Here is a 12,379-nt window from a genome sequence, read left to right as displayed (position 1 = left end):
TTAAAGGGAAATACATAAGACCACCTGGAATGGTATCCCCATGGTATCAACAGTGTAATGTGGATGCGTATGTACAAGATTCAAATTTCATCTGAAAAATGGGGGTATTTTTTTCTTATATAAAGGTGATGGGACAACAAAATTTTTTTCATTGAAGTATAGGTACAGTTGACATACAACATTATATTTGTTTCAGGTGTAAAATATGATAATTCCACATTTATATACATTACAAAATGATCAGCATGATAAGTCTAGTTACCATCTGTCACCATACAAATTATTTCAGTGTTGACTGTGTTCCCTGTGCTGAACTTCACATCTCTCGTGACTTACTTATTTGACACTGGAAGTTTATACCTCTGAATCCCCTTTGCCCATTTGCCCGTCCCCCAATTCCCTTTGCCTCTGGCAACCTCTGGCTTGTTCTTTGTAGTTATGGGTTTATGTAGTTTATGTAGTTTATCTTTTGTTTTGCTTGTTTATTTGTTTTGTGAACTTACGATATTTGTCTTTCTCTGTCTGACTTATTTCACTTAGCATAATATCCTTTAGGTCCATCATGTATTGCCACAGATGGTAATATTTCATTTTTTATGGCTGAGTAATATATAGAGATCTTATGAAGTACATCTTTATCCATTTATCTATTGATAGACCTTAGGTTACTTCCATATCTCTGCTATTGTATGTAACATTACAATGAGCAAAGTGGTGCGTATATTTTTCCGAATTAGTGTTTTTATTTTCTTCAGATAAATACCCAGAAGTGGAAATGCTGGCTTATGTCATATTTCTTTTCTTAATTTTTTGAGGAACCTCCATACTGCTTTCCACAGTGCTTGAAACAGTTTACACTCCCACCAAGTGTTCCTTTTACTCCACATCCTTGCCAACACTTGTTATTTCTTTTCTTATCTTTTTAATACTTGTCATCCTAAAGTATGAAGTGATATCTCACTGTGGTTTTGATTTGCATTTTCCTAATAGTTAGTGATGTTGAGATTGTTTTCATGTGTCTGTTGCTGATCTGAATGTCTTCTTTGGGAAAATGTTTATTCAGCTCTCCTGCCCCCTCCTTTTTAAATCCAGCTGTTTTTTGTTTATGGGGGGTGGTTTGTTGTTGTTTTTTTGTTTTGTTGTGTGTTTTGGGGGTTTTTTTGGTGTTGAGTTGTGTGAGTTCTTTATATATTTTGAATATTAATCCCTTATTGGATAATATGATTTGCAAATATCTTCTCCCATCTGACCCAACTTATCTTTTGTATTGTTATAATATTTTTATAATAAAAACAGGAAAAACTGAAGGGTATGTTTCCAAACAAGTTAACACTGCAACACTTTCATTACGGTTTTCCTGTTATAGCTTCTGTAAACTTTTCACCCACTTCATAAAAGGCTGATATTGCAGAAATGTGTTTCACTTCTCATGAGAACATGCTTTTAATAGATTATACAAACTCAAAAGATTTCACAACCCTTTTCCCGTGCATTGACACTTCGTAGGAATTGTAACTAAATGTGAGGTTACTTTTTCTCTTTGGAAATGACATTTACAGACACATTTGAATTGTTTGAATTGTTCACTGGGTGCTGCCAAAACTTCACATGTGTGTGTTCTCTAACATGACTAAAAATTACAATGATAATAATCATTGTAAAGAACTGAAGTAATCTGGTAAGTCTAATAAATGACTTTGAGGTAAAGTGAGAATACTGGGGGTGAAATTTTTTGTTTGAATTTAGTTATGCACAATTCAGAGAAAAACATTTTTTTTGAGAAAAACATTTTATTTCATGATGTATAACAAAAGGACTTTTGAAAATTTCACATGAGTGAAATAGGTACTTTTCTTGAGGCATAAGCTCAAATATGAAAAATAGTCATAATTTTTTTCATTTATTTATGTAATTTTTTTAAAGATTTTATTTAATTGACAGAGAGAGAGAGATCACAAGTAGGCAGAGAGACAGGCAGAGGGGGAGGAGGAAGCAGGATTCCCGCTGAGCAGAGAGCCCGATGCGGGGCTCGATCCCAGGACCCTGAGACCATGACCTGAGCCGAAGGCAGAGGCTTAACCCACTGAGCCATCCAGGCGCCCCTCTTTTTCAAAGTTTTAATAAATCTACCCAAAGAAACTGTAGTTTGAAATCCAATAACTTGCACCATGCTTATCACCTGCATAAGGCCATAGAAGACAGATCAAAGCTTAGAGGCCTAAAACAAAAACAAAACTGAGCATCATCTCTAGTTCAGGGTAAAAGGGAAATAAATAAAATATTTAATGGACAGTATATATTTTATCACTAGTAATAAAGACCAGGTCACTGCTGCCAAAGCAAAGGATAATTTTTTTTACTTAATTTGTATAGTTTATTTCCTCAATGTATTTTGGGTAGGTTGTGAAAGCCAGGTAAGTTCATGCAATCAGAAAAATAAAAGAGGAGATTGATGACTAGAATGCCCCCAGCTACATGCTTTTCTGACCTCGTCTGCTGGGTCTTCTGCCCCAAGCTGCTGCTGCTGTGATACTGATCCACTCTGGTCCCCGTGCTGTCCACGCCCTCCTGCCCTTTAATAGATTTCCCATCCCTTGGGTAGTGTCCTCATCCTAATTCCTGCTCACTTTTCAAAACTTTGATAAAGGTATCATCTGTTCTGTGTTCCCGCCTTGACCACCCGCTTGCTCAAAGAATTAATCACTCACTTTTGGACTATGTCTGTGCTGTGTGTGTGTGTGTATGTGTGTGTGTATACACACACACACACATGTATACACACACACACATACATACAGACATACATACATGCAATAGTAGTGAGATCACTGTCAGGTTTGTTTTTTTTTTTTTTAGATATTATTTATTTGTCAGAGAGAGAGAGTGTGCGCACAAGCAGGGGGAGTAGCAGGCAGAGGGAGAGGCAGGCTCCTCGCTGAGCAAGGAGCCTGATGTAGGACTTGATCCCAGGACCCTGGGATCATGACCTGGGCTGAAGGCAGAGGCTTTAATCCACTGAGCCACGCAGGTGTCCCACTGTCAGATGATTATAAGGATTTTATTCCTCTGTATTAATGCATAAGATCTTTGGGGGCTGTGAATATTCTATGCACATTCATCTTGGCCTCCTGGTGACTTGCTCTGTACTTGATATAATGATACATAATAAGAATTTGTTGGATGGGTCTGCATGAAGGGATAGGTATTTCTATCTTAAAGTCATTGATTGGAAATATCCTAATACCATCTGTTTTTTATTTGTTTTCATGGAGAGGCATCTAGCATTCTAGAGCCAGCTTAAAAAAAAAAAAAAAGTAGAATTCTTTCTTTCTCCCAAGAAAACTCCTTTAACTCTGTGGCTTACAGGAAACAAACTGAGGGTTGCTGGAGGGGAGAGGGATGCGGGGATGGGGTAACTGGCTGATGGACATTAGGGAGGGCACGTGATGGAACATGATGGAACGAGCATGTAACAACTGATGGCTCTCTGACCTCTACCTCTGAAACCAGTACATTAATTAATTTAATTTAAAGAAAAAAATTACAAATTTAGTTTAAAGAACATGCGGAGCTTCTAAACAAGAATATGGATGAAAATAACATTCATCCTGCTTTCTTGAGGCCAAGATTAGATTGGTAGATTATCATTCTGAATTTGCCACTTTCTTTCCTCTTTAAAATAATGAAATGGTAGGTTTTCTGTAAGGAGCATCCATATAGACTTTAACAGTTGTCAAATATGTATACATAAACACACAGGCAATGATTTGAGAGAGATCTCCAAAGACAACTTGAGGAATCTGTATTGTTGCTGAAATTCATGAAGATTTTTTTTTTCATGAAAACAAATATTAAAAGCATGTTAACAATCAGATTGCTCAAGGCAAGTATGACAGAGAGAGAGAGAAATAAAGCTCCCAACCTTCCATCCATATTGGGGATTTATGTTGAAGAGTGGTTCTCGAGGAGAAATAGGTATTTGGAAATGTGTGGGGATAAAGTTTTTGGGTTTTACTTATTTATTTGTCAGGGAACTGTAATATAAGTAACATAAGCACTAGGAAACATTATTGACACTTAGAGGGTGGTAATCACAATAAAGATAGTCCTTCACAAAAAAGAGTTGTCCTAGCCACAATGCTACTAATGCTCCTCTGAGAACTACAATGGGATGTGGCCATCGCTAGCTGCTGAATAGACCTGGCAAAGTAAAAATGGAGGCTAATAAGGAAAGAGCTAGAGTGAGTGGCAGTGTCTCAACAGCATGACATAGTCACCCAGCCCTAAGATTTGGTTCAGCTCAAGGAATCTACCAGAAAAGTAAGAATACAGAATAGAAAGAGGGAGGAGGAGGGGGAGGGGGAGGGGGAGGGGAGGAGGGAGAGAAAAGGAGGGGAGAAGGAAGGAAGGAGGAAGGAAGGATGGATGGATCTGAATCACGGACACCACTCATTTGCCAGGAAGTTCTTTATCAGAAGAAACACATCTTTTTGGTCACAGTATGTCCAAACATCCATCTTGTTTAAAAAACAAAAACAAAACTTATATATGACTAATATCTTACCAAAAAATATCTAGTCCCTTCAGTAAATATTAAGTATATTCTATATTATATTAAGTATATTCTATATTATAACCTATAATAAAGAATATTACAGGTTGATTTAGGCTCTGCTCATTGAATGTCAAATGAAAACAGACATGGACCATCCTCTTATGTCACTCAAGGTCTAGAGAGATTTATCAGATTCAAAAGGTTTCATCTTTTTTACAAAAATATTCCCATCTAGAAGACTGAGTAACATAAGAGATCTTTCCTTTGCATTTAAGTGGAACTGGAGTTACACTATCACACAAAAGCCATGGTCATGCCCAAGGAGAAAGGGCCAATAAGCAGCCTAAAAGGAAAAGACTTCTGGTTAATAGCAGGTATATATAAACGTATACTTTATGAGTCCATTTTTAAGAATTTTTATTTAAATTCTAGTTAGTTAACATACAGTGCAATATTAGATTCTGGAGTAGAATTCAGGGGTTCATCATTTACATACAACACCCAGTGCTCATCACCAGTGCCCTCCTGAATCCCCATCACCCATTTAGCCCACCCCCAACCCAACTCCCTCCATCAACCCTTGGTCTGTTCTCTATCATTAAGAGTCTCTTAAGGTTCTCCCATCTGTCCACCCCCCCCCATAGGTGTGAGCCCATTCTTTATAAACTGAGTTAAAAGATAAACAGCTTTGCTACATAGTTCCAATTGCTTTGAACTATAGTTTTAAAATGAATTCAGCTCAGCTTTCTTGTCATTTCAGTTTTTAAAATTGTTTGTTTGTTTTGCTTGGCAAGTAAAGCTATCATCCAAATCAAATAATAGAATAAATTAAAAAGGGGAAAATAGCAGGAGAGTCTGCATCTGAATTATCCAATTTGGTTTCCTATAATGGTCAATTTTCCCAGATGTTTATTTCTTTCACTTTGTCTCTGCCTAAGAAAAGAGTGTCTAAGTCCCTTCCCTTATGTCCCCTTTCTCCACAGTAGCCAAATCATTTAAAGATAGTCTTTGGTCTGGGGCGCCTGGGTGGCTCAGTGGGTTTATAGGAATTTCAGCCAGTCCACAGAATGATGTATATACAAAGATTGCCATTGCAAACCGCAAAATAAAGAATCGCTTTGGTAATATTTAAAAACATACATATATATTGACAGTTCAGTCACATCCTTACTCGCCAGTACCTCTCCCCAAAGCAGGATGAATGTTTGCATTTGAACGATTGGCCTCCATTTCCTGGACAGGATGTGAGTCTGGTGTCCCAGAGCTGCCTGTGCACTCAGTTAAAACCTCAGCTGTACTAAATCCCTAACTCAGCATTAGAGAAAATAAGAAATGATCAGAAGATGTTGACTTTATGCTAAATTTATCAATCAAGTGAACTGAACTGTTTCCAAGAAAAAATCATACAATTTTTTCCATTGAAAAATAAAATGTGGTCTTCTGACTGGTGGCAGTCTACATCATTAAGAAAACTTATTGGGGGGAGGTGCACCTGGGTGGCTCAGTCAGTTAAGTCTCTGCCTTTCCAGTGGGGAGTCTGCTTCTCCCCTTCCTCTGCCCCTCCCCATTCTTGTGCTCTGGCTCACTCTGCTCTCTCTTTCATATAAATAAATAAATAATCTTAAAAAAAAAAAAAAAAAGAGGGAACAAGAGAGAGAGAACTTGTTAGAATTGCATTCTTGATCCCCCCCAACCTTAAATATCAGAAACTCTGGGGTGAACCCCATCAGTCAGGCCTCTCAAAGGATTCCGATGCATCTTAAAGAGATGTAGGCATAGATGGAGTCATAGAATGAAACTGTGCTTAAAAAACTACAAAGACTTATCTGTGCTGCTACCATTGTATGAGGGAAGCCCTGAAAGAAAACAACACAAAGAAGAGAACAGGGAAATGAAGTTTTGCTGTGGTTTTAATCTAGTGGCTAGACTTTATCTTTCTCACGCGATAAACAGATGCCTTGGCAAAAGAAAAACTGACTCATGAAGCTCTGATAAAAGATCACAGGAAATATTTGCTTCAAATTTTGCATAACTATTTGTTTTATCCAGAACCTTTGATGAAAGATCACAGGAAATATTTGCTCCAAATTTTGCCCAACTATTTGTTCTAAGGGAAATTCTTTTTCTTTTCAGCTAAACAGTTGTTTTCTGTCACTTGGGAAATGTTGTTTTTGTTTTTGTTTTTAGGTAAGGAAGAAATGTTACCTCTCACTTTCAAAAAACACACATCTACACATCTGTAAACGCAGATGTGCATTTGTCCATAGAAAGATACATGAGTAGATTTCATGCAGGTCTGTCTTTCACTGTGAAAATTAAAACTTATGGGTAGATACAATATATTGCTAGATATGGCAGATAGGTAAATTTAATTAGTCGTACTTGTTCCCTTGCTAAAATTGAATTTTATTTGTTTTTTAAGATGTTATTTATTTATTTGAGAGAGAGAGAGACAGTAAGAGGAGGGTGGGGGGAGGAAGAAGTAGAGTTCCCGCTGAGCAGGGAGCGCCATGCGGGACTCTATCCCAGGACTCTGGGATCATGACCTGAGCCAAAGGCAGATGCTCAACTGACTGAGCCACCCAGGCCTCCCTAAAATTGAATTTTAATTTTAAATTTCCACTTGAGACATTATGCCAAGGGCCCTAGACCCTTCGTGTGTAACTGAAGTGTTTTTCCACGTGTCTGACAGAAGTATGGAACAGTGGAATAGCTTCGTGGAGCAACAGGATGACACTGATAACCGCTCAGAATCTGTGAAGTTTGATGCCTACTCCATGACAGCCTTGCTCCCTCCGTGTAAGTATGAGTGGGGTGCCTGTGGAGAGTGTCCTTACAGTCAGTGGCACGACGTAAAGTTACAGTCGTGGGACTTACCTTACCTGTGTATGAAGGTTAAGACTTAGTGGACGAGTAGGTCTTCTCCTCTTTTGAGACAGAATAGAAAATCAGCTTAGGTTGGACGGAGGAAGCTTTGTTTTAGGTTAAATTGGTCCACAGTGTTGAGGGAGTCCTCTGACCTCTCAGCCACTGGACGAGGTCCTGGAAATAACTATACCCCTAACACCGTTAATGAATATTTGAAAATCGTGGGTGGTATATACTTGAATTAGTCTCCTAGAGCTGCTGTCACACATCACCAGAAATTGGGTGGCTTCCAACCACATTTGTTCTCTCACAGCTCTGAAGGCCAGAAATCTGAAGTCAAAGTGTCAGCAAGCCAGTGCTCCCTTTCAAGGCTCTTGCTGGCCTCTCCCCAGCTCCTAGTTGCTCCTGCCAATTCGTATTGTTCCTTGGCTTGTAACTGCATCACTCCTGTCTCTGCTTCCGTCTTCACAGGGTCTTCTTCCTGTGCCTTTATGTGCGCTCTACTCTATTCTTGTAAGGACACCATCATGGGACAAGGGCCCACGTGAATCCAGTATGACCTCATTTTCACTTGATTATACCTGCAGAGACCCCGTTTCCAAATAAGGTCACATTCACAGGCAGTTGGAGTTAAGACATCAACGCTATCTTTTCAGCAGTGCTGAAACAGAGGTTTGCACGGTCACAAGAGCTCAAAAGAATCAGTATTCGGTTATATGTAGACAGGTTCTATTAAGGCGACAAGACGGAGTTGCGTTCAATTCTGCCAAGCTTTAAAGGCTGAATAGGTTCCACGGAAAGAGGAGGGTGGGTGAAAAAGGACCCACAGAAATTTCAGTCGGAGGAGGCAGCATATGCAAGGGACAAGAAGGATGCGTTTCTACACAGACAAAGCTGAAATACAGTCCATAACCCCAAGGAATGACAGGCATTATGCACTACACAGTCGATGGGTGGGAGAATGTGGCATGATGAGACAAAAGGGATTAAGACCCTAGTAAAAGCTGTGCAAGGTAGAGATGATGAGAGATTGAGGAGGGAGCACAGAAGCATTGGGGACAGAGAAAAAGCAGCAGGAACTTTGAAGAGCTACTTAAAAGGCAGAATGCAGCAGATCTGATTATAAATTAAAGATAAGGGAGATCACCGATGAGTTTCAGGCTCATTCAGCCTGGCAAAGGGTAGCCCGTCTTGCTTGCTTTGCGGGTTGTTCTTTTTATTTCTTTAGTTCTTTCTCTCTTTTTTTAGGCTTAGTTTTACTGAATTTTCTCTCCTTTCCCTTTCAATGCCTCGTAGAACATTATTGAATAATATCTAAACTTTTATTTTTAATTTGGGAACTTAAAACCGGAAAACAAAATCTTCTCTTTTATACTGCAATGAAAGCAATGGCCATAGGAAACAAATGTTTAATGGATGTTCTATTCACCTAATCAGAGAAAATGTCTTCGTCCTCTACTAAGATTCCCCTCCACATTGAGTTAACTTTTCCACAATTAGTATCCCATTATGTGAATCACTATTCCAAGTAAGTGGATAATATGAAAATATTAATATTTTCTGAAATACCCAGAGGATGGGTTTCATTGATCTGTTCTGAAGCTTAGTCAAAATGTGAATAGTTTTCTCTCATTTTTTAATGCATTCAAATCATAAGAGGTATCCAAATACAGAATTATTGAGATGAAATTAGAAAAGAAAATTTGCATAATTATCATTGAAAACAGATGTCTCTTTTATCTGATTTAAACTCTGAAAAAAATCATAATTACAGAGTTACTTGAGGAATGTGGTTTTTACTCAGAATATATTCCCACATGAAACAGAATAAAATTTATGTTTGAATATACTGGTATCAATATTAAAATATATCAGAAAAAAATCAGAAAATACTAAAATTTGTCAACTAATGAATGCCCTCAAATGAGACAAGTACGAGTTGTAGAGGACAATAACTTGTCATGGATGTTTAGTTAATGGAAAGTAGATCAGATGTTCGTAGTCATCCCTGTATTGGCTTTTCTTGTGATTGTTCCTTTTGCTTCCTACTGAATAAATGGGGGCAAATTTTTTGTTCCCCTTTTATTCCAATAGGCTTGGTCGTAATGATAAAATTGGAGATTACCAAAATGTTAATTAAGTAAGAAGAGTAAGTTTTCTAACAGCAGGTTGGGCTTTCGTTTTTTCAGATCCGAAAAATGGCCCTACCCTTCCAGAGAAACTGAAGTCCCTCAAAGCTGCACTGATTGCCCTTTATCTTCTTGTGTTTGTGGTGCTCGTACCCATCGTCGGAATAATGGCAGGTACAGTATTCCAGAGTTTTGAAACTCAGCAACTCAGCCTGTGAATTCGTTGTTGTAGAAACAAAAAGAAGCATTCAGTCTTTTGTACAGGGGAGATTCACTAGGAAAACATCATTATCGCAAAGTGTTTCTCAAATTCATAAATTTAAAAAAATAGATTCTTTAGAGTTAATAGGTTAAAAAGAGTAGAGAATAGAAGATTGAGATACAAATACAGCTGTGTAGAGGTGCGATGGAATGGATTAGACAGTTCCAAAAAATATGTTATCCCCTGGAGTCCTATGTACTTCTCGTGGTGGGTGATGAATTTTATGATAAGTATTCCAGCCACCAATGTGAAGATATGAGCAGGACCACTTACATGCACAATGCCTAAAACAAAGCAAGACAGCAACACGAATACAAGCCAGTTGTTTGGGGGAAAAAAAGCTCTTCTGCTCTTGGCACTGAGAGGAGAAAGAAAGATTCCTGCAAGTCCTCACGGAGAGGAGATCTTGCACAATAACAGCCTGTATTTCAAGAATATCTTAGGCTAGTATTTAAACGTCTCTTAAAATAACCTGATGGCATCCCCTCAACCTAAAAAAACCTAGAACACTTTAAAGGCACTACTTCTTTGGAAGTCTAACCTGAGGTAGGGATGAATTTGAGGGTTTCCACAGTGGTGGGTGGCTTGCATATAACACAGTCAGATCTGTAAATATTATTTTGCCTTTTTGATGGATTTGATTGGCATCTGAATTTATGTGCCTTTTGGCTCTCCTGTTTCTGACAGGCAAAATGTCTGGATGTAGGCTCTCCCAAGCCGGGAGTAGGATACATGTTTATGGGCGTACAAGTCAGCCTAACCCTAAACACGAGGCCAAACCTCCTCTGTAAAGAGGCAACCTAAAGGAATATTCAAAGACAGAGCCAGAATTTGCTAAGAAATGATAATAAAACCACAACAGCTCTGACAGTAGCTGTCACTTTTGGGCATTTGCTGTGTCCAGACACTGGCCATATAGATATTCCACAGATTATCTTAAGATTCCTTTACAATTACCCTCGAGCAGACATAAATGTATTCTCATTATCCACAAAAAGAAACTAAGACTGCTCAGTGGTAGAGCATGCAGTTGCCACCAGGAGTCTTGACTCCTAACCTCTGTGGTCTGCTCTCTCCCGATGTAACTGAATTTTTAGAACAAAATGGGATTGGCCAATTAAATACACACACACACACACACACACACACAGCAAAACAGTTTCCATAGTTTTAGCCAAAAAAATGTTTCCACAGGTAAAAATTAATTCCTGCTTTGGCCATTAAAAAATAAATAAAATAAATAATAAATAAATAAATAAATAAAATAAAAAATAATGAAAAATAAATAAAAACAAAAACCAACCAACCACAACAAATGGAACTGACCAACCAAGCAAACCAACCACAGCCATCAGTGGAAAAGGACCTGTTGTTACACAGCTGACTTGCTGATGAGTTGAGATTATCTATATGTTGTTTATGTATATGCTTATGTTGATCTGAAATGCTCAGTTGAAAGACGCTTCATTGCTTGGGATCATTAGGTATAAGCTAGTAAGAATCTGGGTAAGTTCCATCCATTTTATAGAAACCCTGGCCTACAGAGTGAACGCCAGGGAGTTGGAACGTCTATCTAACAGTCACGGGCAGAATGGGCCAGTGAAATCAGGAAAGAATTTAGGGTTTTAACCAAGTTCAGAATTTGGGGGCTATTAGAAAATACCACCAAGTTGGGACGCCTGGGTGGCTCAGTTGGTTAAGCGGCTGCCTTCGGCTCAGGTCATGATCCCAGGGTCCTGGGATCGAGTCCCACATCGGGCTCCTTGCTCAGCAGGGAGCCTGCTTCTCCCTCTGCCTCTGCCTGCCTCTCTCTCTGCCTGTGCTCACTCTCTCTGACAAATTTAAAAAAAAAAAAAATCTTATAAAAAAAAAAAAAAAGAAAAAAGAAAATACCACCAAGTTTGCACATTCATTGTTGGATTGAAATGACTGATCCAAAGTAGATTTGTTAGAAAAAAGAATGAGAGAATGAAAGAAAGAGAAAGAAAGAGTTTGGTTCCCTAAAGCTATAGCAGCCACCTACTAAGACTGACAAGAAGTTAAAAACGTTCAAATCTTATACGTTCACATTAGCACTCAAATTTACCACAACTTGGAATAGATCTCACTGTTTCTGTCACACTTGAATAAACAATTGACAATCCGTTTTCAACTTTATTAAGTTACAGATCAGAATATTTTCCGAAACCAAAACAAAACAAATGCAATACATATCTCTATTCGATATAAAAAATTATAAATAAAGACAAACTATATCTCTAAAAGATAGAAATTACTCTGTTTTGGCAAATATGAATTGATAGATAAAATTTTGTGCATAAAGACTCTATTTAAATTTAAAGTGTCTTATATGATGAAAGATACTTCTTAATGATGAAGGCTGCTCCATATGCTATCATTTCTTAATGAAACTCCTGGATCCCTATCGTACTACAACATAACGTCTCTGGCAATAAAATACAATCTAAGATTAATGCATATGTAATTGTTGCTGAAATACTGAAGATTCTTTAGCTCAAAATAATACAAATTTTTGGCAGGAGAAGATATTAGCAACATGAAGGA

The 12,379-nt window shown here is 38.1% G+C and overlaps 1 protein-coding gene across 2 annotated transcripts in view; it reads left to right on the top strand.

Moving 5' to 3' along the window:
* The window catches only part of MSR1 (macrophage scavenger receptor 1), a 79,484-nt gene that overhangs the window by 2,392 nt on the left and 64,713 nt on the right, over positions 1 to 12,379 (top strand). For both annotated transcript variants that reach the window (XM_080796886.1, XM_080796887.1), the window contains exons 2-3: positions 7,248 to 7,354; positions 9,613 to 9,726. In XM_080796886.1, the coding sequence (XP_080653012.1) occupies positions 7,252 to 7,354; positions 9,613 to 9,726 (217 nt within the window). In that variant the 5' untranslated portion in view covers positions 7,248 to 7,251. The remainder of the gene's footprint in view (positions 1 to 7,247; positions 7,355 to 9,612; positions 9,727 to 12,379) is intronic.

Source organism: Martes martes (assembly GCF_963455335.1).
Source record: "Martes martes genome assembly, chromosome: 2".
Taxonomy (NCBI): Eukaryota; Metazoa; Chordata; class Mammalia; order Carnivora; family Mustelidae; genus Martes; species Martes martes.
The sequence above is the reverse complement of the archived record's forward strand: the minus strand, read 5'-3'. Positions and strand labels throughout refer to the sequence as shown.